Raw genomic sequence first — 27,313 nt, 5'->3', positions numbered from 1 at the left:
GTGATGGATACGCCCCGACCAGTATAAATAAGATAAAATCTTCCCACCATCTCGCACGATATTCACATCGCCATACGTATTAGAAGGGGATAACACTTGAAAACCAACAAACTTGACTTTTACTCAAGCTTGGGATTAGGTCTCTCTCTTGCTTCGTCTTCGACCTGCTTGTCTACTACTTCGTTCTTTTTGCAGCCCCTTGATTACCAAAAGCACGCTTGATCATGGCTTCCACTACTATTCTCCACGATACTGCACTAGCCGCACTGGCAGATGGCGATGTCATCTATCTCTATTTCCAGGCCTCAAGCGGCTACCTATGCGAGGCTACCTTGACCCCCGGACAGCCACAGGTAGCCTACACCATCACCAACTTGCGCGCCGCTGATATAAAGCTCTATACTCCACTTGCAGCTACGTTTGGAAAGAATACGGAAGAGAGAGTAAGCAAAACTGCAGGTCAAAACATGCATAGGATCTTGACAGACTAATATCATCTGCCGCGACAGTACATCTTCTATATCGACACAGACGGCATTCTCAACAATGCCGTTTACAAAGATGACACCTGGTGCAGAGGATTTCTGCGTGGTCAATCCATCACTCCGGCCCACTATTCCAAGATCGCCGCCGTCAAGTCCTGCGTTTGTGACGATGAGATACATGTCTTCTACCAGACTACGGATCGCAACGGAGCCATCCGTCAGGTGACCGGATACGAGAATCGATGGGTCCAGGATCGGCGAGATCTTGGCAGCAGAGTCCTTACCGGTACTGGCCTGGCCGCCGTCCACGCCGAGTTGGGCATCGACATCACGACCGGGACGACGGCTTCGAACAAACCGCCCGTGGTATTCTTCCAGCAGACTAACTTGAGTCTGGCATGGCTGCAGGATACAGGTAGTTCCACAAACCCACACGAGCCTAATTGAAATGAAGTTTGTAGATATTGATCTTGATGATAGCAACGCGAAAGGTCGGCGGTGTCGTAACTAAAGCCTCTCCACACACGCCGCTGGCTGCTACCGACGCCGTATCCACCAATTTAAAAGACGTCTTCCTTTTCTTCACCTCTAGCGCAAATGAAATTAAGCGTCTCGCTATAGGCTCGGACGGACAGGAGGTTGTCTCTACTGAGCTTCTGACAACCACGCCAAAAGGCAATCTCGCCGCGGTCGTCAGGAAGTCGTCGACGAACTCGACGGACGCGGAGATTATTCTCTTCTACCAGTCTATAAACCCGCCGACAATTCACCAGTCGACGATGAGTGATGATGATGGTGGAAACTGCGTTTGTAAAACTAGGTATACCGTCACCGAGTACAGTGGGGTCGCTATATTCTCTGACCCCGAAGTCGACCATATTGCTATGAGATTCGAATGATTTGGATCAAAGAGTGCAATCTCTAGAGTTCCAAGACGTAGGGCTTTCTTGGGATGGTGGACTACCTGTTTGGTGTGAAACGTCGATCACATTATCTCGAGATAGGCCTACGAGTTGTTATACTGTAGCTTTGCTAATAAGAATAAACTCTTACATCCAGACCATTATGACCTAGTCTCAACAGTGAGCACTAGGCTTACATTGTGATTTACGTCTCTTTGCGGTCTCGACAAAGAGGTCATCCTTCAGTGGACGAACAGGGATAAGATACCAAAGGAAGAAGCAAACGGTCACAAAGAGACAAGAATTGAAAAGCGAGCAACCCAAAATAGGGATTTCCCAGGAACAGAACTCGAGGTCTTTAGAGGTTATTATAATCGACCATGTTCAGTGCATTGGAAGCTTTGTGCCTAAATCCGACAAGGGCTCGAAAAAGGCTGGGAGTTGGTAGCTCAATTCGTCTTATCATGGTCTTTGGTATCAAAGGTCTTTGGTTTCCCTTAAGGCTTAGTTGAATACAAAGCTCTATAAATACAAGAGGTCGGTGTGCCTTGTGCCTTAGTCCCGTGATCGTAGCCCTCGTGTAGCAGGGTGATACTAAATGAATTAGGTCGTGCAAAAAGGGCACCCGGACTTTGAACTGTCGCGAAACATGATGGTTGAAGAGCTGGATAAAAGGAGAGGCTTCTAATTTGCTATATAAAAGAGTAAAATAATACGAAAATTCTAAATACTTGGTAGACTATTGCTGCCTGCAAGTAGCAAAACAATGATTTCTATTGTCTTAAACAAGCGATTTCATATCAACTTCAACCAACTCGCTGCTCTAAGTAGTATCGTCAACGATCTTCCGATATCTTGCCCTACGGGCAGTCCTTCTAGTGGCGGCAGTGCTTCTCAGGGCAGCAGTGCTTTTCATGGCAGCGGTGCTTTTCATGGCGGCGGTGCTTTTCATGGCAGCGGTCCTTTTCATGGCAGCGGTCCTTTTCATGATAGCAGTCCTTGTCAGGGCAGCAGTCCTTGTCAGAGCAGCAGTCCTTTTCATGATAGCAGTCCTTGCCAGGGCAGCAGTTGTCGTCCTCATGGTCCGGTGGGTAATTAGGTCGGCAGTCGCTTCCGCACTATTACACCGACACTGTTAGGAACATCATCTCCTATCCTATCAAATTCGGGAATTGATAGGAAATTTCAAGCGGGTCACTCACGCCATAATTATTCCCACAGGGCTTTGCAGTCTCGGTGCATTCGTAGGTGCTAGTCGAGGTGCTCCCCTGGTAAATGCTAGTCGAGGTGCTCTCCTGGTAAATGCCAGTCGAGGTACCCTCCTGGTAAATGCTAGTCGAGGTACTCTCCTGGCAAGTGCTAGTCGAGGTACTCTGATCGCAAGTGCTGGTCGGGGACACTGCCGACGTGGTATAGTAGGGGTGTGCAACGGCCATAGAGACCAGAGAAATGATGCCAACGGTGAGGAACTTCATTTTTGCTTTGAGTGTTAGATATCTAGATATCTGAGTTTTTGGTAGTTTCGTATCGAGATTATCGCAAGTGTTGATGTCTATCAATAGATGAGGTTGTCTCTACAAGGGTGGAAGCACCCTGCCTTTATATATGTTGCAGAACTAGCATAACACTGCCATTATAATTTCTGTTTCTATGCTCTTGCGTAGAAGACACTTACTACTAGTTCTAGACCTTTTGTATCCGTAACGTGGCGCAGCCTATACTTTTTCAGCCCTATATAATTTTCATAATAATATGCACCAACTTATCTTGGTGTGGCTAGTTTATAGGCAAGCCACATGAACTTAATTGATCAACTCAAGACTCTAAGCCCTACTGATGTCATCCATTCCTGAGCCTAGCGCCGCCTAACCCCTGGGACCTTGTTTGTCACCAAGTCCGCCACAGGCCGTGGCGCTTGAGTTTCTGGCAGAACCTGGCCATATTTAGAAATCCTCCTGATGTCTTCGGCTAGTCTAATCCAGATGAATCTAGTGGCGCTACAATTAGGTCCCCAGCCTTAGGCTCCGCCGCACCCTAGGCTTATTCCTTGATAAACATGACGATGGTGGCGTTTCTTTGTATTTATGCTCATCTCTACAGATATTACGGGTCTATCTTAATCGACGCTTATATACGAAATAAATACTAGATATGCTTCACCGATAAGGTGTACAGATATATATATACTATATATAGAATTCATCTCGTATACGTTTATCTAAGCCCCAAATGCTTGTTGTTATAATATTCTCCCCTTTACGCCACTCTGCTCGTTAATCCACACGCCTTGCGTTTATCATTGCCCCGAACGCCAGATTTCCCTGCTTCTGGACAAGCCCGTCGATACATTTGCACCCCTCCAGGAAATTCATGGCCGGCGAACTACTATACCCGGTTCCCTAGGACCAAGTTCGTGGTAGCGATGTAGAAATTTGTCTCTCCCCTATTTGTTTTGTTTTCGACCTAGTAAAACTTGACATGTAATACTGATGCAAGTCAATTTCCCTATGGGCTTCCCGTGGTCACCATGGACGGTGAATAGTATCGCCATCTTTTGGGACATGGGGTTCTTATTACCCTTTCGGGTACGGTAATAAAATGGCTTGATTGGGTTCTATGGCTAAGCGCTGTACAACACGGTCAGGGAAGTCATGAACAGATACAAGGGCTGCAATTAGGAGACTACCGTCTATCGCCTCAAGACCGACATGACGAAATACATAGTAACCAGTGCACAGTTTCTCTGTAACCATGCTGTTTGCAGTCGGCAAGGACCCGGGCTGGATAGAATGGCGCGCCTTGGAAGCCTTGACCCAAGTGGGGCTCCCCCGCCTTTACAATCCCAAAAGGGAAACATATGTGGAGTTCATGTTCCCGCTTAGCCGGAAAGGCGGAAAGGTCCACTACACCAGACCCGTCTGGGCAGGGCTTACCGCCGTCTCTGGCCTTGAGGCCTCCAGAGGTCATGACGGATCGACCCTTTTCGGCGTAGCCGAGGCGAAAACGCCCGGCACTCTCAGCCGTAAATAAGGCACAACTAAGCTGATGGTACTATTTAAAGACGGTATTCACTTACCACGACAAAACTCATATAGTGTACATTATCAAATCAATACAAACCATGTCAAATGTCGTCTGCCTAGGTCGTGGCAATAGCCTCTAAATATCCTTTCATATCGATTGAGGCCCCCAAAGACCTCGGGCTATCTGACGGGCTGTAGAAGTAATGTCGTGAGTGCTTACTACGCCTGAGCCACCATTTTGATTATAGCTTGTCCTTGTAAGCTCTCCTACTAATACCTTGCCGCTTTGAATGACAATTACGTGAAGGGTGGAAGATATACTAAGCCATTCAAGCTGTTGCATTCTCAGAGTTTCCGGGGCTTTGATGGCAATCAGCATTCAGCCTCATCAACAGCCTCGTGAGAGTACTGAGATTGTATCCAGGTTGGCCGCCTAGCTATCGTACGTGACGAGCTAGGTTCGCGCAATCCGTCATGGTTGGTAGCATTCTCTCTGATATCTTTCTGGTTCATACTCTGCAGGGTGGTCGCCTGCAGTCGACGTCTTGTGATGTCCGGCTCAGCCGCGATTGACAAGATCATGGCCGCGGCATCATTGGGTATTGCTGCTGTCGGCCTCATCTCCTCGGCTGTGAGCGCACCAGCAGTAGTTTGTCTCTGGGTATCTGCCGTCGGCCGGGTCGCGTGCAGGCCTTCAATGTATCGGGCAGCGAGGTTGCCGCGACCCTCTTCCCCAATGACATGATGATGCGTGCTTCGTCGTGCGGCCTCGTGACCTCAGACAACGACGCACATCCTCTTCTATACCGTGTCGAGGACAATCTTCTCATTATCCAGGTCGGCGTGAAGGAGAAGATTTGCAATGGGATTCTCAGATTGTCACAACTTCTACCCGGAGGAGACTCCGCTCCCACATACAAAAGTTATCTGCCAAGCCATCCACGCACTACGAGGGTGAGGCTCAGCCCATACGGGATCTTTTGCGTCAACGGCTGGAAAATTTGTGGCACAGAAAGAGACCTGACCAGCATGACGGTGGACAACATCAGTCTCGCCTTTGCATGCCAGAACACTTCGGAAGGAGATAAAATGCTGCGGTATTTTTGAATGACCTCTACGCCACCCTCAAATCTACCGATGGCGCAAGAATGTTGAAACCAGATCTGAGCCTCAGCCTCGATCTTACTCTCTGTGTTCGTGACACTAAAGACGACTATCATGAAATCCAGTTCATCCACGGCGAATACAGTCAATCCCGAGAGGGTTAAGCACGACATTAGTCACGATTATTTAGCGGCACATTTCAGTGACTAAAATAGGGAACACAGAGACTTCCAAACAGCAGATTCTTACATTCCCCTGCTCGCCGCTGGGCGGTTTCATGAGGTCTTGGCCCGTTGGTCGTGTCGACACAGCAACACTGTCTCCGTATGAACGTTGCTTTTCCCGCATGACTGACCACTATGGCACGGATCGTCAGTGGGTCCAGGGTCACAAAAGCAGGATGTAATTTGGAATTCTACCAGCCTATCATCGTCAAGGATGCACGGCATGTTTGATGAGTTTGAGTTGGCCGAGGTGACGGGAAACTTTCGTCTGATCCTACTGGCGCGCCATGCCCACCATTCTGCACTTACCAAGAAACAGTCATCATAGCCTCTGGCCCAAGTTAGTAACAAGGCACGCCTCTTGGATATGTTGTTCTCACTCGCGCGACCACCAAAACATGCTGCCGCTTCGCTGCTCTACGGTGCTGGGACGTGCGGTGGCGAAGTGATGGAAACATGCACACAATAAACCTCATCACTGTCAAGTTACCAATCCTCACAACAGATTGTTAAATCTCCGTTGTCTTTTGCAGCTATCACCCTGCGGACGTCGAATCAGAGCCGATGATATCACAACGTTCATCACTCTCTAGGCAGCCGTTAAAATAGGTCTTACTGATTGGATGAATTCATGATGATTTGATCCAATAAAGAGAACTCATGTGCGACCATTGCGTGATCATTCCACCAGACAAGATGGTAGGGAAACAACTAACAAGTTTTGTGTACGACAACCAACAAACACACCTCCGGAGCCTCATGAGAACCAATGCCAGTCAGTCCTGGGGAAGCAGACAGATAGATGAGATAGATGGAAGTAAACCACCGGCTTGACTTGTGTTCCAGCTCGCCATGGATCGTCCCGACACTTGTTCTTCGCAATTTGCACAAGCCCAACTTGCAGATCTCTCAACAATACATTTCTCGACTGCGTGAAAATGGTATCTGCAGCAAAAGACAAACTTGGAAAAAAGGTCTGCGATGTAAGTAGTAATTGTATTCATGAGATAGGATTTCATGTAGAGCTAATAGAAACAACAAATTACAGATGTGGACAATCTGTAAGCTATCCTCGATCTCCCTCACAATCAAAGATTGGTGCACTGCACCATGTTTGGCCTTGCCGAGTCCCTCTTCCCCAGGGTTGCTATTCGTGCAACTAATATCGACAAAATATGTAGCCGTGTACATGCTGTGCTAGCTGTGGGGGGGTGAGTTCCAATAACTCTTCCCATTTTGAGGACACAAGGCTAACAGAGACGGACGAAAAAAACAGGTCGGAGGGTGTGGATGTGTAAGTAGCAGTCAAGACTTCCAAGAATTTGAACAGGCATCTAATTGTAATACACAGGAAAGCTAAAATCTCATTTCAGAGGTGATTTCGCGGATTTGGTCGAACCTTGTCATGGGTTTTTCCCTATCTATTTTCGGTTTTTCCCAGACTTTATGCAAATGCAAAGGCGAATATACGAGTCTTACTTCCAACTGTATCGTGCCAGTTATTTCCAGGCGAGCAGAGATGCGCAAGCTGTGTCTCAAAGTATTGGAAAAGATGGCATCGGCAGGATTCTTTGCTCAACATGTTTGATAAAACGCCATTAAGTCGCTTCATCATCATTCCCTTAACTGGGGCAGTAGTCAAGAGACTGGTCGCGTTCATCTTCAACAGTTCGAGTCCAGAATTTCCATCCTTCCCCGTTTTCAGACTTTCCTACTCCAACCAGAGCCTCAATGCCCTCTACACCTACAGCCTTCTCAAATAGTTCCTGGTTGATCTCTTCATCTCCCTTCCCATCGCTGCCTCTTCGGAAAAGAGCAGGCCAAAGTACGGCGACTCCATCAGCGCCCAAGATGGTCTCGTATATCTGGAAGCCGTCGATACAAAATTTCCTCCCCAACTCCTTCATTGTTTCCAATTGGGCATCTGGTCGAAAAAGCGTTATAGCACACCCGCCACCTCCGGCGCCAGTCAGTTTCGTCCAGCCAACGTCTGCATGATCCACAAGCTCGCGGATACGCTCCAGGCGTGGGTGAGAGACTCCCAGCGAGACCAGCAATCCGTGATTCATACGAATCATTGTTCCCAACCGGTCCATGTCGGACATGCCATTGGTTTCCAAATCGGCCAGAGCAGAGCTTGTCAGTTGGCCAATTGCATCCAAAATCAGTCCCGTCACGTGAGGGTGATTTGCTCTTAGTTCTCTTACTTTTTCCACCTGTGTCGCTGTTGAACGGGGTTGTTGAGTGTTTACGAGGAGAAGCGGCAGCTTGGGGAAGTTGTTGAGAGGAATGACGGATGGCGGTCCGGAGCCTTTTCTTTGGTAAACAACAGCCTGACCACCGGCAGACACTGCATTGTCCACTCCACTAGGATCTCCGTGTATACACAGCTCGCCCACAAAAGCCCAACGACTGATGCGCTCAATCTGTATCTGGGCTTCCTCAGCCGGCTGGTCGGGATGAGGTCCAGCAAGCGTCCGTATCTGAAGAAGCAGCGCTGTGCTTAAGCAGACGCAAATGCTAGCACTACTCCCTAGACCGGCACCGATAGGAATGGTGGATCGCAGAGTGTAGATAGACCCGGGGCTATGCAATGACCCCAACGAAAGAAAGAGGTAGAGGAAGGCTGTCGCAGATCGAACGTGCATCTTTCGCTGCTTTTCCGGGAGGTGCTTGGAGACCTCCTCTGCATGCGGTATAATAGCGTCGAGCAACTCGGGATCGAGGGAGTCGATAAGGGAGTAGTAAAACTTTTTCTTCTCAGGTCGATGGAATATGCCCCATGGTAGGGTGTCTATTTTCCAAGTGTGATCTAAGCCAATATCTCTGAAGTTTAACTTGACGATACGATGGGACTTGGAAAGGGTCGTGACGAGAAGATAGGATCTAAGGGAGATGGCTGCTGCGATGGCGGGCTTGCCAAACACAGCGGCATGTTCGCCAAATACTATGACCTTGCCAGGCGCAGACACCATGAAAGTCGGCGCTAATGGTGACGACGGCTTTCTCTCCATGGCGTTCGGCAGTGAGGCGATACGTAAATGGCGGCTTCGTGGCTACAGTGTTGGTGAAAAGTGATGGAAGAAGGAACAGAAAGTTGGTTGATGCTTTGTTCAAACTGAAGCAAGCCAACATGGCAAAAAGCAACAAACAACCGGTTGCCTTATGGTGTTGGTTGGCAGGAAAAGCATCGGATGAACTTGTTGCCGACTCACAGTGAGAGACGTGGCTAATTTTAGCACACCTGTAGTCTGTGATGAGACAGTTGCGCGTTCTTCTGGCACAGAACAAAGAAGCTGAAAAAGGACGTTGCCCATAATGCACTGCTTTCCGCTATACAAGAGATAAACCAAGCCTCTTCCACACTTGTTCAACCCCATTCTCTTGGCATGGCTTTTCGATAGCTGTTGCAGCCAGTCACTTGGAGCTGAGATGGTCCGTGAGTCTGATTTCCCCTGGCATTAGTAGGTAGATTTTCCAACACGCAACCAAGCAAGGTGAAACCCAGCACGACTGGGCTGTGAACGGTACGCGTTGTAACTCTCTAATATTTGATGCTAAATGGACCTATGTGCCTACATAGAGAGGACGGAAGATCAGTATTCTGGTGTAAGTGGGAAGAAAATGGACTCTCACCTGAAAATTTACTACTCGCCCATCCTCATGCAGTACCTCAAGCTGTGACATGGTGAGTAAATGGTTTTATGCACCAAGCAAGTTCTTCAGCTACCATCTTTCAACTCCAACATCTACTGAGAGCTATAAGTGATGGGGCCCGTGTCTCTAGTCATACTGCCGGAGCAATACCAGCTAGTTTTGGGAGGCACACGCAGAAGCCCCAGGACCAGTTGGACAACGCAAAGAGCCCGACTGGATATAAACGCAGTTTTCACATGACTCGTATTCTCTCTGTAGCTCCGACGAATATTGTGGCTTGAAAATTGGGTTCGTTGACAGCACACATATTACTCCAAGCGCCACGGGCAGCTCAAGAGGCCCTATTGAAGAGTGGTATTGAGCCTACCTTACGAGCGGTAGTTTGCCAAAGTTCGACAAAACCAAATACTAACAAACACGCTATCAAGCTAATTTAAGCTTACTTGGGTCACTTGGCCTCCAGGGAAACAAGAGACTACGAGGGTGTTGACAGGACTGCTATGGACAGAAATTGTTACAGGAAACCGATATCACAGACTTGAGTCTGTTCATACCGAAGCCCCCAAGCTTTTGAAAATATAATTCAACAGTACTTGTATTATAGAGTTCTACGGGTCGTAGGATACTGCGGTTATCCAGCTATGTTCAGAGGCCCCCTCTTCTAGGTTGTCCATGCTGTGAAGGCATGTAATTTTGGTAACCGGGAATACAGGCCATTAGTTGCCAAGGTTTACTACGGTTACTAGTACTCTGCTTCATGCTTCTGTGTCAACTGTACACACGACCATCACTATTACACCCTCATCTAAGTAGCTCAAAAAGAGAGAAAACAGAGACATCACTTTCCTCCATAACAGATACTGCAGCCCATTCCGCCCTACTCCCCAAACTCTGAGCAAACCCGCAGACCATCTCAACTTGTCCCAGTCCAGTCCCCGGCACATCTACAGACGACCTTTCCGCCCGTCCTCCAGACCCTTCAACACCGGCCTGAGATTATTCGCCCGCTCCCACAGCGACGGCGTTCCCAACCTCTTGCTCTTCTCCTCCTCCCGCCGGAACCACTCCTCCGCCGTCCTCACTCTCCCCGGATGAATCTCATCAAGCAGCCCAAAGTCGCGCCTGACAACGCCCCTATTCCCACCAGAGTACTTCCACATATTCCAAAACCCAGTAAAGTTTGCGCGCAGGCTCATTGTCGCCGGATCCCCCGGGTCGGCATTATACCCAGCCGGCCTTCCCCCCGTGCCCATCGGCCCGCTCGTCCAATACTCATCCAAACTAGTATCTACATATCTCGCCTTCCGCCCCGTGACCCTCTCAAACGCCCGCGCCAAATCCCCATAGTCCACCAGGTCAATAGCAACCTGGAGGTCCATCCCGTCCGCCCTCTCCTGATGATCCAGCAGCCAGCGGACATAGTACCCGCAATCATCAAGATCGACGTGCGCCACGGCGCCCTCCCCCAGCGGCACCCGCCAGGTGACCACGCCGTCCTCGACCCTCGGCGCCATGGGCGTCCCGGCGGCAAGCACCATGGCCATGTACGGGCCCGTAGTGAAGACGGCCGCGCGCATCCTCTCCGAAACGGCCGGGTCCCTGTTCTGCAGGAGGATCCATTCGGCCACGCGGCCCTTGGCGTCGTAGTGGCCCGTCCGGAAGCTGGCGTCGAACCCGCTCTTCTTGTAGACGTAGTCGAGGTTCGCGTAGACGAAGAACTCGACGCCCTCCTCGAGGGCTAGCTCGTAGGCGCGCATGGACCAGAACGTTTCCGTCTTTTCGCCGGAGTTGAAGCCGTCAATGTTGACGAATGCGTAGCGCGCGCCGCGGAACCCCGTGCGCAGCGCGTCTTCGTCGGTGAATGTGCCCTCGAGGGCGGATACGTTTCCTAGGGTGAGGAGATGCTTGGATCGTGGGGAGTTGGCGTCGCGGGTCAAGAAGCGGACTGCGTATGCGCCGTCCTGGACGAGCCCTTGGATGACGGGGATGCCTTGGGCGCCAGTGCCGCCAATGACGAAGACGAGTGGTGCCATTTTGGTCGGCGGATATGGCTCTTTTGGAGACGGCTGAGATAGAAACTACTTGGGTTGTGGTTCACATTGTGTTGGAAAGTTCTGGGAGCCGGATACCATGCTTCGTTTATATAGCTGGCGGTGCTGTGAGGCAATGACATTTCGCATTGGAAGCGGCAGCCGCGGAGAGGCAATTTGCCTCGAATCTAGAGCACTCGGGAGCGATGAGTGATCAGATCACTCATCCAGCCGAGTGAGTCAATTCACACACCGGCGGCTAGTGGTGGTTGAGTTTGCCGCATAGCTGAAGGAGTGGTGGTGGCTGTCAAAAACGTGGCTTGTTGCGGGATGAGCGGTTACCCTTTATTCTTATTAATTCATCCAACATCCGGATATGTCAGCGCCACGTCATGCGCGCCCTACGAGCTGAATGGTCAGGTGTGTTGGATTGAGCCGACCTGAGGTGGTTGATTAGTGATTCGGCAATAGAAGTAGGGAATAATTGGCCCGTTTTCTGTCCTATCATGACGCAGAGTTGCTTTCTTATAAAAGAGTGTCTTTGTGCTCTTATTAACTACGTCTTTCATCACAAGTCGCGGTCCAGAATCAGTCACGCACACATAGAACCATGCTCAACCTAAGCTTTAGCCGACACGGCAGCCTGGGCTCTCGCGTCTGCCACCATCGCAGCAACGGGCTCATCCTCCCCGTCCTCCTTCATGCCCCCCAAAATCATCGACTTGGGCGCCATGGCCTGCCACAGCTCCGGGTCGGTAAAGGCCTTGAACTTCTCGTCGTGCCACTGCCCCGCGGTGATGGCGCGGCCCTCCGAGTCGACAAACATGGTATCGTCCTCGGCGCGCAGGAAATAGGCAATCGAGTATCGGTGCTCGGTGGGATCGAAGGGCACGACGCGGTGGATGCAGCTCTGGAACTTCATGCCGCTCGCAAAGCGCAGCGAGTCGCCCACGTGGACAAAGGCGCAGCCGGGCTTGGGCGCCACGAAGCCCATCTCTCGCGCGCCGCAGGCACCGGGAGGGCGAATCTGCAGACCCCACTGCTCGCTGAAGAGGAGGGTGAGGGTGCTGATGTCGGTGTGCTTCTGGTGCCCGATGCGGTTCTCGCCGGCGAGTTCGGAGGGGAGGTAGTGCATCATGGACAGCTAGTCACGGCGACGGTGTAAGTGAGAGGTGTTTATTCAACGGTCATACATGTACACATGACAAGCACAAGAGAGCATACGCACAGTCGTGGTCGAGGGCCGCTCGTTGCGGTGCGAGTTCTCGAAGCGCCCGGCACCGGTGAGGTGCAGGCCGGTCGACAGCGCCGACAGAATCACCTTGGTGACGGTGTTGCAGCTGCCAATGGCATTTTCGAGGATCTGCAGGTCGCCGCTGTTCTTGACGGGCGCCGGGATCTTGGGGCTGTCGCGCTGGATCTCGTCCCGCGACACCTTGAGCATCTCGTAGCCGTCCTTGGTGCCGGCTCCGACGCCGGTGCGGCTGCCCACGGGCTCGTAGCTGCGTTGGGAGGGGATTGGTCAGAATCATGCGTCATTGACTGTCCAGGTCTGTCCCGCGGCAGGGCAGAGGGAAGCAGAGGTAAACAACACACCCCAGATGCGAGGAGATGAGGCCAAACTCGTTCTTGGCCTCGAGGGGCGCGGCGAAGAAGCGCTTCATCAGCTTGAGCGTCTCCTGGTGGTCGGCGAGCATTCGGCGGCCGTCGATGCCCTGGAGGTCGAGGTAAAAGTATCCCTCCTCCAAGCAGGCGTTGACCACCTTGTCGATCTCGCCGGGGTCCTGGGAGAGCAGGAGCCCGTAGTTGATGGTCTGCATGGACCACACGGGCACCTTTTTGCCCATCCAGTCAATGGTCTGCGGGGGGTCAAGGACGGGAGCCATGATGCTGATTTTTATAATCCGAGGCACTTGACGGGATAATCACGGCGACGGGCGGGTGGGAGTGGATGGACTGGGACATGGACGCGAGGGCCGGTCAAGAGGACGTCAGCATTATATATACCTACTTAGAGGTAGGTACCCGGGGAGGCAGTCGCCAATCGTCTTGGCTCTCCAGAACTTGGAACTGATGGTCTGGTACTACTACCCCGTTCCTCGGTCGATACCCGCCGCGTACCCGTGCATTGCGTACCACGTTCCGAATGCGCGAGATATCGCCATTTCAACCCCGCTTCCGCAGACCCGCACGGCGCATGAACACAGAAAGTGAATACGAAGCACGCATGTGAGCGTAGCATTCCCCCTCACACTACTATCGACCGGCACCCTTGGCTGCCTACCTAGGTAGGTGGCCGACGTCAGTAGCAAACCAGGCATCTGACCTCGATGCTCTGCCGAGACTCGCAGGCCCGGTACGCCGCGTCCTCAAACGCCGAGTGCAGCGCCCGGCGGGCCACGGCCGTGTCTGAGTCGAAGCACTTGATGAGCAGCACGTCCTCGGGCGTCATGCCGTGCTTGTAAAACCAGCGGTGGCCTGGATTGTGGCGGACGACCCACGACTCGCCGACAAAGTCGTCCTCGGTCATCTCGGCCCCGACAAGATCGGCGTCGGGCACGGAGGCGGCGTCGGCGACGGCAATGGGGTCCTTGAGGATGGGCTGGATGGGCCTCCAGACGTTGATGATCTGGTAGCGGCGCGTGAGCATCTCGTCGGCCTCGGCGGGGAACTCCCAGCGCAACCGCCGCTCGGCGCCATGGTACGACTGGTCGACGTGCGTTCTAGTGACGGGCCCGCGGTTGGCCAGGTTGTGCAGGCCCAGGTGGTGCCACTGCGTTGGGCCGCGCCGCACCTTGTGGTTGAAGATGTGGACAAGCCGCGCCCCCGTCGTGGCTTTGATGAGCTGCTCGCACTCTGCGTAGTAGCTGCCTCGGATCTGCTGCTCGTCGGTGAAGGCCTCCTCGCGGCTCTGGTGCCGGCAGTACTGGAATCCGTGGCCGTCGAGCGTGTACTGGTCCTCGTCGCCGCTGATGTCCGTCACCACAAAGTCCCATGCCTTGTGCGGCCGTTTGTTGCTGATTCTGCCCTTGCCGATGAAGATGGGCGTCGGCTTGGAGCCATCACCGGGGTCGTCCCAGTAGTTTAACGTAGTCGCCACATTGTGCTTGTTGGACATTGTTTCGTGCTCTCTCGCTGTGCATCAGACGGGCTACCAGTCCCCAGGTCGACACGAGTTTCTGTTTGGAAGCAAAAAGCGCCTCGGGATAGCGAACAGGGGAGAGAAAAATCACTCTTTCCTGCCGATGAGTTGACATCTGGAAGGTACGACTCTGGGACTGGGAGAGTCCTGCTGACTCAGCTCGGCATTGAGCAATCACGTTTCCGCACCCTTTTGGCCTCTCAAGTTCCAACGGCAGCATTGTCATGAGGTAAAGTAGCCAGCTTCAAATCCAAGCCTCGGGTAAATCAAAGCCATGGAAGACGGATTCGTCCTTGTACCCAGACCCGGCGACGAGGTAGGGTGCTCCGAAACCACATGCGAGTACCTACCCGGTATCGACCACTTCATCCGTGGCTTGGAGCCTTCTCTGTGGTCCCTAAACAGCTTCCTCCACGACAACCCTGAGCTCGCCTACAAGGAGTACAAGGCTCATGATGCATTGACCAGTTTTATGCAGTCCCAAGAAGGCTGGCGCGTCACTCGCTCAGCATATGGGTTGGAAACGGCATGGGTGGCCGTTTATGATAGCGGCCGGCCCGGCCCAGTCGTCTCGTTCAACGCAGAGATGGGTATGACTCTTTATTCATCTCGAGCAGGCCACCCGCAGATACTGACTCCTCCTCGTAGACGCTCTTCCAAACCTGGGCCACGCATGCGGGCACAATCTCATCGCCATGGTGTCCCTAGCCGCCGGTCTCGCCACGGCCAGCATGCTGCGCCGCCACCACCTCCCCGGCAAGGTCATCATTATCGGCACGCCGGCCGAAGAAGGCGGCGCCGGCGGCAAGATCAAATGCCTCGAGGCAGGCGCCTATGCAGACGTCGACGTCTCACTCATCTCGCACCCCGGAATCCTGAACAACAGCCCCATGGTCCGAACAACCGCCTTCACACACCTCAACGTGGCCTACTACGGCCGCGCATCCCATGCCGCCAACAGCCCGTGGCTGGGCATCAACGCGCTTGACGCCCTCATAGTCGCCTACAATGCTATATCGGTCCTGCGTCAGCAGACGAGGCCCGACGACGTGATAGGTTTGCAAATCACAAACGGTGGGAACAAACCCAACGTCATCCACGAGCACGCCGCTGGCGTTGCCGTGCTCCGTGCCGCCAGCGCATCCCGGCTGCAGGAGCTGCAGAGGAAAGTCGAGGCCTGTTTCCGCGCCGGGGCTGAAGCTACGGGGGCGAGGGTCGAGATGGAGGTTGTGCCAGGCTACAAGGACCACTTTCCGAACCGCGTGCTTGCGGCGTCGTACAGAAAGTACTGGGAGGCCATGCCCGATATGCCCGATCCGCCGCTGCCGCCGCCAGGGCAGTTTACCTGGGTCAAGGCGAGTACGGACCAGGGAAATTTGAGTTATGCTCTGCCGAGCATGAATGTCAGCTTTGCTATTCCCCCTGGTGCCAGGGCGGGACCGCCGCACACTCCGGACTTTGAGAAGGCGTCTGGGACTAGGGGAGCGTTTGCGAGAGCCATGAGGGTTGCCAAGGCTATGGCTGGGACGGGAACTGACGTGTGTGCAACGCCTGGCTTGTTGGAGGAGATACGGGAGCAATGGAGGCACGATGTAGGGGAGCTGAATGGCAGTGGACGGGGGGCGAAATAACTGGCGATTAAATATGGATGTGAGATGTATATACCGTCCTTGCAGATATTAAAGTTGAGCTTGTATACGGACGTTTTGTTTTGGCTACATGGAGCATTTTGATGTCGTCCGTAATCTTGGGAGTTGTAGAGCGGACGGCTATTCGACTTTGGACATTGGGAAGATGAAACGAGCCGTGACTGCAACCTGCTATCTGTCACATCATGGCCTGTTATCGGTACTTTACAGCGTCTTTCGTCCCTTGATTCGTCAGAGCTTGGACTGAGCAACAGAAAAGGGGAAAGAAGGTTGCGAAGCTTCTCTTTACCAACACAGTGATCTGATTTATACTCGTCCAATGAATATGGTAGCATTATATCTTGCTACTACAACATGGGCCGAATCTCATGTGTGAAATCTGCCACACCGGTCAGACTTGGAGATGAAGAGATACAAGTTGGACCTGATTGCCATTTATTCCAGGTCCGGAATTAAACGGAATGAAATCTCAATGTCCGTATATTCCACTGAAATATTGACCATAAGGTACTATATCTCGTTGCATAAATCGTTAGCTATCTCCTCTCTCCGTATTCAACGACACCTGTTGCCCGTTTACAGAGAGGAAATCATGCGCATCGCCGTTTGACTAATTTCGTAGGTTGGGCTGGTTCCCTGCCCGACTTCACGTATCCATGGGCTACATCACCTATGCTGCATCCGTCTTCAAGGCCGTTTGTTGTAGACACTAGGCACGGCAAGCTAGCTCCAGACCCCGTTGTTCACAATACCAAGCTCGTTTTCTCATAAAATCCTTCATCGCGCATCAAGCATGCTGTCTATCCTGGCTACGACTCAAGAGCTCCCTGCATCCTCTATACTGCCATTAGACAGCCGTCGCTTGGGTCGGACTTCAAGGCGCGGGGTTCCAGAAAGACTCGGGCTGGATGCCGAAGGAGGCGCCGGGACCGGCCGCGACCAGTTCTGGCTTGTGCAACAGTCTCTGCTGCCCAAAGGAGTAGCCGGGGCAGGCTGAGTGGTCTTGGAAAAGGGTGCAGGGCTGGCGCTCGACGTCGACTCCCCCGAACTAGTTCGGCTGCCGTGCTCCCAATCTCGACTGCCTCGTTTCCATGACGGCACCGCCGGTTGGAGCGAGTCTGGCGAGTGGACAGCCTCGTCATGTCTCGTCGGTATAGACTGGCTCATCTTGTCAGGTTCCACGAAGCGCTCACTACAAGCAGCGTCAGTCTTGATGTACATGTAAATTGCTTTCCTTTGAAATACCTTGCCGCAGCCATGCGAGATTCGCCAGGTGTGCCGAGGAGGCCCTTTTCGTATCGCAAGTCTCTGGGAGAAGGTACTTGGGTAATGTAGCAGTGATATGGACTCGGCGTCGGCAGCTGCGGGTTGCCCTCTTGTGCGACTTGATTCTGTGCGACTGGTGTTGCATCGCGGGCCGTGTGCGCGTGGTTGTTGTCCAAGTAGTCGGGATATATCCTCGCTCTCTCGGCACTGGACGAAGGCAGGAGGCAGCTAGATACCAGAATGTAGCCCCTCCACGTCTTGACAATTTGGAACTGATCTTCCATGCGGATTTTTATCCTAAACGGGATGTTTGTTGTTGAAGATCCGGTGTCAAAAAGATGGGCGCTACAGGCTCATGGCCACTTGTGTACGGAGTACATATACAGATTGATTGATCACGTCGGACGCCAAGGGGCGCGCAGTCTCTTGCCTGCCCGTCATTTCATGCTCGCAGCCATTGCGGGGAGTTGTGGCACCGTCTTGCCATTGTTATTGCGTCGATGGCCAGGGCATTTTCGTGGCTGCCGGCAACGCACACAATCGGAACTTGTGGTGTCGATCGGCTGTTGGGCAGATGGGGACCGGCGCAAAAGAAAAGAGAAACATGCGGCTATCCGACTGATGCGTAAAGAGGCCTCGGTGGAGGGTTTGCGACATTCCAAAGCCACAAATCTTGTCATCCCATACATATCTCTGTATAATGTCTTTGAGTCCGCCCTCGTAATCCCTCGTTAAAATGTCCTTCTCTCACCCGCAGCCGTGACTCGCAGAAACTGCCATGGCCAGACACACGTCAATGGCATGGCTCAAGTCCCCAGTCACGGTACTTGGTGCCGAGGGCTCAACGTTTGGGGGCTGTATAAGTGAGGACTTTGAACCAGCCCATGTCCATGTCGGGCCAGTGCGTTGGATCTTTGATCAATCACACGACTAAGGGCCAGACACTCAGCACTCGGAACATGGGATAGCACCTTGGAGCCGTGCAGCCGCAGAGCAAGCCACTCGCTACCAGGTATGCGTGTCAAGTAGGACGAAAGAGTTGGGGTTCGGGTTCAATGTTGTCGTCTCTAACCCTAACCCCCATGATACCATACCGGCGGCACGTATTTCTTCTGAGTGCCTTGGCATGGCCTGAAACTCACGTGCTGCCGCCAGCACGCAGGGAGATATGACGGATAAATACGGTAAAATTCTAATGAGGTTAAAAAGTCATCCGCCCACCTGGCTATGCATTGTGACCCAAGGGTCCAGAGGGCTAGGCGCTTGTCGTGAGTCGTGACCGGGGTCAATGGGCTCCTCCGGCCACCCAGAGACAACATTTGAACTGTGTTGACTCCTTCTTGCAGTGATCTGGTGGGGTGGAAATGTCTGCAGGGCAGAGTGGGGAGAGTTCGGAGTAATAGCCGGCAATAAAAACGACTTGGCATGGAGACATGGAGCGTAGATGACCCGACCGTTGCTCGCCTACCAGTTGGCCTGCCCTGATGGCCATTGCCACAACGATGTTAGGTCTAGACAGCGAAGTTGTCATGGACATCTGGAGTTATAAGAGAGTTACAGCAGAGTTATAGCGGATACCTGATATTTTAAGTGACTGGCTAGGGCCAAGTTTTTCCCTGACTGAGAGTTATGTACCTAAGTGTTGGGAGTTAAGGTTAGGGTCAAGGTTAGTCATAGGATATGGGATGACTTGAGTGGGCAAGAGCAGTTCTCCAGTCAGGTCAGGTAAGCGAGCAACAGTTGGGTGGTATGCATTCTCGCCATAAGGAAACGGTCAACTTTCGGTCTCGATTCGTCTTTGACAAGGCGAGAGTGGCGTGTTTCCAGAGGCGCGAGGCTGCTGATTGGTGGCGAGTTCTGTGTGCAACTCGAATGGGCTCAGCTATCCAATATATATCTGCACGTAAGAAAGAGTTGGGTTGCATTCAATATATACCATAGAGACCTATAATTCACTCCGCTGCGTTTCTGCAGTGGCTTCATCACAAGACTCAAAGCCCAAGTCAGGGAGGAGAGCATGGCTACACGTATCTCGCAGAAAGCATAAATACCGCTCTGCCTTCCTCTCCAAACAAACAATCCAACTTCATCCATCAAGTCTAGCCTACTCAGCACCTTTCACCACCACTTTTCACATCCTCTCGCAATAAACATGAAGTTTACACTTGTTGCCGTGGCTGCCTTTACCGGGCTCGCGCTCGCCAGCCCCATCGAGGAACTCGACAAGCGATACACCGACTGGTCAGGCTGCATGAAGATTTGCGACACGCCGACGTGTGCCATCAAAGACTGCTGGTCGTGGTGCAATAAGGTGTGCTGCGGGCAATACTGGAACCCCTCAACCTGTTAAGCTGCAGAGGCGTTCTCCCTGAACAACTTGATGCCTTTTTCGGGGGGCGGCTTTGGTCGGTCAATGCAACGTACACGAAGTCGAGCTTCAGCTGACCACCGGCAGATTTGGACTGGACAAGCAAATGCAGGACGAAAGGGCATATGAAGGAAGCTGGTCATGGAATGAGCATACGACTACTAGTACAATATAAATAACTCCATGACCTTGCATAACCATCCGTGACGTTCGTTGGGCAGCAGTGCATGTGTGATCCAAGCCCATGTTGGCTACTTGGCGTCCAGCCGCACCGAGGAACCGCACCGATACATATGTACCCGATGGGCCGATGGAGACGCATGGATCCAGAATGGCCTCAAGTGCTTTGAATAAAAGTGACCGTCGCAGCCAGGTGGAGGCACAAACTGCCTTTTCAGTTTCACGCTTCCGTAATCGTGGCCAGTCGGACGTAAAGCCAGTGCATCTTGCTGACCGTCGTTGAACGTGACATGTTGGGGAACCAATAAAACCATGTGCGCGGAGAAAGACTGTTCGTACAGGAATGCATCGCAACGCCACAATCTAGTCTAGCACTTGTCCTTCAAATCAAAATGCTTCACAAGGAAGTGCTACTGTTCATCGGGGGGGGGAGAACTCAAAGAGTTTGGACAAGTGCAACATGCCCCTGCAAATAGTAAACCGTTCAAGTGACGGTGGCTGAAAGCCTCTTTAGAGGGTTGAGGTTTTCTTGAGTTCGGTTAATCAATAACACCAAGGGAAAATGTCGAAAAGTGAGAATGCCAAATTTCACAACAAGGGTTCGTCTTCGCATGGCAGAGCCAGACAGACCTCGCTCAGCAGAACCCCCATTACCGTGTCCAGCAACGAGAACGTTGTACGGCCAGAACCCGCCGTTCAGTCACAAATATCTGCACCCTGCTTCATAACGCCAAAACCTATCGAGTCTTGAGCGGTTCGTATTCACTTCCGAGATTAGTCAATCGATAATAGAGGGAAATGGGGGCGGCGAATATGCTCTCACAAATAATCTGAGTGCGCCACAATTTCCCCATGTACAAATTGCATGGGGTAGTGCGCACCATGCGCGCTGGGCGTCAATGAACACCATTTGCCGAGATTGCCGAAGTCGAGGAACAAAGGGAGGTATTGTTTCTTGGAGATTGGCAATGAAAGGATCAACAAAACGGCTCAGAATCATCTTGTGTGACATGGTTGTTATGAGAAGCACAGTGATCGGAGGACCCAAATTCCCGGCTCATCTGGCACCGTCTAGTTTGGCATGAGGGTGCAATCTTATGGGTAGAAGCCTGGAGCCTACTGACCGAATCTTACTAGAGTCCATTGTTCAATACTTGGCCTATTTGCCTAGAGGACATGGATACTGGTAATGTGAGTCAAGACCACAAGTCGGCTAGTCGTGCTACCAACCCTTTCTGGTATCCTACTACTGTGACAAAGGCTTGATTATAAGGGCTTGGAACTAATCTCTTTAGCCGATAATTCGCTTTGATAATAAAGGTTCTTGGTTTTGTCACGGCCTGAACCAGGTCACGAGCCCTGGTGCAACGATTGCCAGGTTCGAGGGCCGGCCCGTGCCTTCATTATAACGTGACCTCCGTGTAATAAGGTATAATTGTTTTATTCATATTACCTGAAACTGTGTGGTAAATATGCAGCCTGCGTCGGGTAGAGTCGGCCTCCTCAGTATCGGCGAAACCCAACTCCGGCTCAACGGCGCGACGCATGAAGCGTACACGCTCAACGAGTTTTCCTCCTGTCAATTCATTTTGAGTAGGTTGTTATAATACCACCATGGCGACTATGCAGGCTCCTTTAAATCGAGGACTCTATGCATCGTACAAACAGTTCACGCATTGCGGTCTGTTTTGGCGAGATTAATATTTACTTGAGCGGTGGGATAAATACATTTATCGGATTGTGTATAAAGATAACGCTTTTTATGGCTACAAAACTCTTCAAAGGCTAGATAACTGGACCTGGCTTACTCGCGATCCTCACAGAGTAAGAGGAGCCATCTTATTGGAACTTACGACTTGCTCACACTCACAGGACAATAGTGAAATTTGAACTATAAAGTTTTAACCCCTTGGCGATATTGCGGAACTAGACATGTGGCGATACTTGCAGACAACCTGCTTCAGCACGTATGTGGTTTTGATGACAGATTACGCGAAAATCGGTTACTATCTTGGCGATAAGCCTAAGTTCCAGGATATCTCCTTTGATGTAATCGAATACCTAACTATAGAATCGTGCCTAGAGCGGGCATTCTTAAAAGTTAAAAAAGTTTAAACCCCTAGTCTGCCTTTTAGCTTAGAGAAGAGACAGACTTGCATTAGACAGATTATTTGCGGCATGGCAGAATTACACCGTATTGGTGTAGTACATGGAGGTTAGTAACAGATCAAGACGTTAATGTCATAACTAAGCGCTATAAATCTTCACCCTGGCACATTCAACGTGATGTCGCCCTCGCCAAGCCCGGCAATGCTCACATCAACCAGCTCCTGGCTAAGCTGTGCGCAGAGCATGAAATCAAACGAAAGGATGGATTACTGTTACACGGAAATCGCCCTGTTACACAAGGGCTACGGTCACGGGATTAGGGCAGAAGGTCCTCACCGACTTCTTGTATAAATAGACGTCTTCGGTCCCTCAAGGCCTTGACGAAAACCAAGTACCTTTGAGACCAAAGACTGTTATTAGTTAAATTGAGCTATTGCTCCAAGCCCTCTATTGAGCCTTTGTCACAATCACCAACTCCACCACATCTCCCCAACGGGTGTATAAACCTGAGGATATAGGGTTTAGGCCAGGCAGTAGAAAAATTCTTGATTGTAGTCATTCATTCCGCCCTGTTAATGGCAAGCTCTATCTTGCGAATATCTTCCCATCTGGCAAGGCGCGCTCTCCAGAATTTGTCACTGGTGAGAAGGCAACATCCCGGCCATTGAAGGCTGACAGTTTGTACCTCGGTCAACTAGTTAGTTACCCATATATTATTGAATATAATTATATCTAATTGATTTTTAGATTTGTTTCATCCTAACGCACAGCTATTCTCCGTTCCCCTCATCGATCAGTAGCCCTGAAGATGCAATTGAGGAATATCAGCACGGCCGGACCAAACTCTATAGAAGACAGGCAATCTGATTAATCAGCTCCCTTCCGACGTCAAAGAGCTTTCACACCATACATTTTGGCAGTCCTTGAGGAACAGCCGCAGATGAGACGACCAATAACTGCTGCGGATCAGGGAAAGTACTCTCTAAATTCTCGTGGCTGTTCTGCAGATCTCAACAACCACTATACCGGGTAGGATAAAGGGTAAATAAAATTCCGCTCTCTCCAAATACACAAAGAAACCATTATTCATGCTGTTTATTTATTTTCTCCTTTTTTTTTTTTTTTTTAAATATTTCCGGCCCTGGGTCTTGTACTTTAAACTGTATTGGACGACTGCTTGATAGGACTGTGTGGCTAAACCACCGTAACTGGCATATCACTCGTGCAGAACGCTCTGCCTCCTAATCTGTTCATTACATCATACTTAAAAACAATAGGGTCTGCGCTTATTTCTACCTACCATGTCTGCAAACTGGTCCGACCTTTTATCCGTCGGCCGGTGTTATCATTGGTTTCAAAGACTAGGGGCTTATTGACTGTTTCTAAATTTTTATACGGAGCCATGAACTCCTCGGCCTGTGCGAGGGATAAGTTCGTCATGGCTATTTCAAGGTTCGTCGGTTTCGGGCATGTAAAGGTGTTTCCGGCCTGTCATTTTCTACAAATCTTACTCGACATGCCTTATCGGTTATACGATTCGGGAACCCTGAATGCTCGGTAGATCCCTCACCAGCTCCGTAGAACTTTGTGTCTTCCAGGTACACTGGATTTAGCTGATTGTCAAGCACATACCGCAGCGCGGTGCCACTCCAGTCCAAGATGTAACCGACTAGCACTGCATCTACTTGGACCGATAACAGTGATGCCTTGCTGTCAACGTATTAGCTAGCGCAGATGATAGTAATAGACGATGTCCCAAATACCTATGGCGTTTGTGAATGGAGGAAGACGATTCAGCAGTCCTTGCGCATTAATATCAATTATTCCCAGGCCCGCGGCATACTCAGTACGGAAACTGCCCCCAGGTGGCCTAGACGGCCGTATTTCTTGTGCAGGCCATTTTAGGGCAAATGGCCAGGCTCGCCTGTTAGAAGAAGCCATGGTGTTGTCGTCTAGTTGGCCCTGTAATAAATAGAATGAAGTTAAGTTGTGGATAGTTTGGATTTCTTTCATGAGTTTCACATACTTCTAGCGTTGGGCTAGTTGATTTGTAGTTGTGAGCAAGAAATGGCTGACTATACTTGCATGTTTCTAATGACCGATCTTCTATTAACAGAGAATGAATAACGGTACCAAAAGTGACTTAATACTATTATCAGTGTACATTAAAAGTGACGGCATGATATGCCGGATGTAAGCTTGCTGCCGCCTGTAATCGGCATGTCTCTGTGTGGCTGATATAAATCATGTTGCATATGTTTCTTCCGCATCTTCCCTGGCAGTGATTTCAACTACGACTGCCATGTTACATTAGACGAAAAACGGCGCCGTCATCGAGTATGGTTTTAAAACAAAGGAGGAATTTAAATCTTCTGGGACGGGGAATTGCACGAGTGGGGAGCAGCCTGGTTTGAGCGTTTTTAAGCTTCGTCACGGCGAGGTGTACCATACCTACTCTTCCTATTTCCGTCTCAATGAGCTTACTGGTGCTACTGCTTGGTTTGACTTGACAACTTCTGGGAGACAAGAGTGGCCTGAAGGTCCAGCTAATTTAAGTTGCCATGCGAATATGTAAAGAATGACTAGTGGCAATTATTGATTGCACGTAAGGATAATTTCTGTCGTTTTTTTGATCGGAAACTAGTCTAGTAGAGGAAGGAGAAACGTTGCCAAAAGACATGGGGGCCAATATGCTTGCTAGTTTTTATATCCGAACAATCATGCGCGATATTGCTTTCCCACTCTCTTTTCTAATAGTCATTTTATATTTTCTTCCCAAGTAAAATTAAAACTTATAATATACGTTACGTATACTATTCATTGTCCATCACATAGCAATCTCACAGTACTCTACAAGAAACTTGGAATGACTGCGCCACAACAGCCTTTTCCCTCGCTTCTTCTTCCTGACTGCAACGTCTGGAGCGGGTTATTCCTTGTAGGGTATACCCACGCGTTGAACCTTGTCTCTTGGCCCAAGAGCACCCAGTCGTATTACTAGCCACCTCATAAAATCTTCCCCAATAGAACATTGAACCACATACACCAGCCACAGGGATCAGATCGAATCCAACTGCCAGTCTGAATACGGCAGCTCTTAGGCCATGTGTGCCGAGAAATTTAAGTGGTTAAAGAGCACTAAATAGCATCGTTATAGTTTAAAACGGCGTGAAGAAGAAATGCCACCAATAAGATGTTCCATTGGTAAGCGGGTCGGCCCGACTAGGGAAATTCTGCAACCCAACAGGTAACATGGTAGTTCAGTGGCGAGACTTAATTCGCTGTTCTAGCCGACGGGACAAATATTCTTCCATGAAGTGTACCGTCAGACGGCTGCGTTCAGGGGTTCCGTACGGGACATGATGGCCTCCATATTGTTTCCAATGGCAGATGATGGAATGACATCAATTGGGAAGATATTCGGGACTTTATCCGGTGACAGGCTAGGACTGGAGTTTGCATGACTATTTGGTAAATTTGATGGTCCGCAACTACGTCTCACAGAATGATCGGCGAAACTGTTGACACGGTGACCAAAGAAGTGTTCTCATAGCTCATCCAATGCAGTCAACTGGTATTATTCATTTTGGGGCCCCTCCCAGCGAGTCAATAAACGCAAGAGCATGTAAGAAAGGTAGTTTTCCCCTTCCAAGCACATCTGTGCTTTCTTCATCCAAGCACAAAGCAGGTTGGTGTCAGCGGCCATAGAGTCGGTCAATCCGTCATCCTTGTGGCGGCGCTAAGGATTACATGCATGGGATGTAACCTCACGACCAGACAAGAAGACGGAGAAACAAGTCCGGAAACTAGTGCCGTGAGGATGCTATCCGTAAGCGCCGAGTATATAAGTCTAGCTGCTGCCTTTGTCGACTGTACCTTGGAGTAGCCAACCATTGAGCACACACCACAATTTATTCGCTTGCAACTCGTTATTCAGAATGCTCTATCCACTCCCTACCATCCTTCTCCTAGCCACAAGTGCTTCTGCTCACACGGCGGCCTTTGTTAAGGGCATGTACTGCGAGGTCAGTCATATTGGGGCGAGACCATAACTTGGCCAGACAGTATCTAACCACCTTCATCAAGGGCGGCCCTGATCCAACCAACTACAACCCTAATGCTAATGACCCCGTCAATCCTCTTTGGATGCTGTCCAAGAACGACTGGTGGATGCAACGAAAGAGCGGTTGCTTGAACAATCCTCCCAAAAACGGTGCCTCGGTTGCCCTCCCTGCAGGCGGCGAGTTCACCGTTGAACTCGCCCACAACCAGGCGCAGACGAGCCTATCTTTCGACGGTAAGTTTGCCAGCGCATGGCCCGACGGCAAGGAACACCCAGAAGATTGGCGAGGCCCTGGCAGTCCACCCGGTTGCATCCAAGATGACGGTGCTCTCCACACGAATAACCAGACCATGGCTGCCGGTACCGCCTGGGCCATCTCCTACGAGTCGGATCTAAGCAAGGTCACCATGGAGAACTTGGTCGTGTTTTCTGTGCTCGAGCAGTAAGATTGAATGCTATTTTCGCAGTAGTTGAACACTGTCGATTAACCGTTTCAAAGCACTCCCTGGAAGCGTATTGCTACGTACAAGGTCCCCAAAGACCTTCCTATCTGTCCGGCTGGGGGCTGCTATTGCGCATGGCTTTGGGTTCCCACAGGATGTAAGTGTTTCACGGTTCGAGCGTCACTCAGCGGCATATTGAACAATCTCGCATAGGCGGCCAGCCCAACATGTACATGGCCAACTACCGATGCCACGTTACTGGATCAAACTCCAATCGCAAACTGGCTCCCGCCAAGGCGCCCGTCTACTGCCAACACGACCGGTCCAAGTGCGTCAAGGGCGCCAAGCAAATGGTTGCTTGGAACCGTAAGTGTCTCTTCACAACGTGACCAACTGCATAGACATCTGACCAGTTCAATAGAAGCAGAAGGAAACAATGTCCAGGTTCCTAATGGCGCTTCTCCGGGGTATAACCAGGGTATGGGTTGGGCACCTGGTGCTCAGAATGACATTTTTCAGTAAAGCAGGCCTCACTAGGCTTGTGGTTATTTTCCGGCTGATTCTGGGGGTATTTGTCAGAGACCAGAAGTGGGTCCCAGATATACAGGCTAGATATTAATTATTAAAGGGTTTTATAAAAATTAACTTTAAGCTTTAATTAGGTTTTA

At 50.9% G+C, this 27,313-nt stretch overlaps 9 protein-coding genes across 9 annotated transcripts; 3 read left to right on the top strand and 6 right to left on the bottom strand.

The window, feature by feature from the left end:
• Window positions 1-224: 224 nt before the first annotated feature.
• On the top strand, window positions 225-1,384 carry MAA_10074 (Fungal fucose-specific lectin; the record flags this gene model as incomplete). Its single annotated transcript, XM_007828072.1, has 3 exons — window positions 225-443; window positions 510-900; window positions 966-1,384. The coding sequence occupies 3 exons, from the start codon at window positions 225-227 to the stop codon at window positions 1,382-1,384; spliced, it is 1,029 nt and encodes a 342-aa protein (XP_007826263.1).
• Window positions 1,385-2,210: 826 nt separating this feature from the next.
• Window positions 2,211-2,862, bottom strand: MAA_10073 (uncharacterized protein; the record flags this gene model as incomplete). Its single annotated transcript, XM_007828071.1, has 2 exons — window positions 2,211-2,519; window positions 2,590-2,862. The coding sequence occupies 2 exons, from the start codon at window positions 2,860-2,862 to the stop codon at window positions 2,211-2,213; spliced, it is 582 nt and encodes a 193-aa protein (XP_007826262.1).
• A 4,498-nt stretch (window positions 2,863-7,360) lies between these two features.
• On the bottom strand, window positions 7,361-8,752 carry MAA_10072 (Mevalonate kinase; the record flags this gene model as incomplete). Its single annotated transcript, XM_007828070.1, has 1 exon — window positions 7,361-8,752. The coding sequence occupies one exon, from the start codon at window positions 8,750-8,752 to the stop codon at window positions 7,361-7,363; it is 1,392 nt and encodes a 463-aa protein (XP_007826261.1).
• Window positions 8,753-10,339: 1,587 nt separating this feature from the next.
• Window positions 10,340-11,428, bottom strand: MAA_10071 (NmrA family protein; the record flags this gene model as incomplete). The annotated part of the gene is made up of 1 exon (XM_007828069.1): window positions 10,340-11,428. One exon carries the CDS (start codon window positions 11,426-11,428, stop codon window positions 10,340-10,342), a length of 1,089 nt encoding a protein of 362 aa, XP_007826260.1.
• A 616-nt stretch (window positions 11,429-12,044) lies between these two features.
• Window positions 12,045-13,311, bottom strand: MAA_11016 (uncharacterized protein; the record flags this gene model as incomplete). Its single annotated transcript, XM_011412961.1, has 3 exons — window positions 12,045-12,569; window positions 12,654-12,927; window positions 13,022-13,311. 3 exons carry the CDS (start codon window positions 13,309-13,311, stop codon window positions 12,045-12,047), a joined length of 1,089 nt encoding a protein of 362 aa, XP_011411263.1.
• Window positions 13,312-13,727: 416 nt separating this feature from the next.
• On the bottom strand, window positions 13,728-14,543 carry MAA_10070 (methyltransferase; the record flags this gene model as incomplete). Its single annotated transcript, XM_007828068.1, has 1 exon — window positions 13,728-14,543. One exon carries the CDS (start codon window positions 14,541-14,543, stop codon window positions 13,728-13,730), a length of 816 nt encoding a protein of 271 aa, XP_007826259.1.
• A 298-nt stretch (window positions 14,544-14,841) lies between these two features.
• On the top strand, window positions 14,842-16,198 carry MAA_10069 (proteinrelated to amidohydrolase; the record flags this gene model as incomplete). The annotated part of the gene is made up of 2 exons (XM_007828067.1): window positions 14,842-15,157; window positions 15,216-16,198. The coding sequence occupies 2 exons, from the start codon at window positions 14,842-14,844 to the stop codon at window positions 16,196-16,198; spliced, it is 1,299 nt and encodes a 432-aa protein (XP_007826258.1).
• An 834-nt stretch (window positions 16,199-17,032) lies between these two features.
• MAA_10068 (uncharacterized protein) lies at window positions 17,033-17,766 on the bottom strand (the record flags this gene model as incomplete). Its single annotated transcript, XM_007828066.1, has 2 exons — window positions 17,033-17,408; window positions 17,462-17,766. The coding sequence occupies 2 exons, from the start codon at window positions 17,764-17,766 to the stop codon at window positions 17,033-17,035; spliced, it is 681 nt and encodes a 226-aa protein (XP_007826257.1).
• Window positions 17,767-26,077: 8,311 nt separating this feature from the next.
• On the top strand, window positions 26,078-27,167 carry MAA_10067 (Proteophosphoglycan ppg4; the record flags this gene model as incomplete). Its single annotated transcript, XM_007828065.1, has 5 exons — window positions 26,078-26,164; window positions 26,205-26,644; window positions 26,702-26,802; window positions 26,859-27,011; window positions 27,067-27,167. 5 exons carry the CDS (start codon window positions 26,078-26,080, stop codon window positions 27,165-27,167), a joined length of 882 nt encoding a protein of 293 aa, XP_007826256.1.
• Between the last annotated feature and the right edge of the window lie 146 nt (window positions 27,168-27,313).

Source organism: Metarhizium robertsii, assembly GCF_000187425.2.
Source record: "Metarhizium robertsii ARSEF 23 chromosome Unknown MAA_Scf_3, whole genome shotgun sequence".
Taxonomy (NCBI): Eukaryota; Fungi; Ascomycota; class Sordariomycetes; order Hypocreales; family Clavicipitaceae; genus Metarhizium; species Metarhizium robertsii.
Note: the sequence above shows the minus strand (reverse complement) of the source record. Positions and strands in the feature narration are given on the sequence as shown.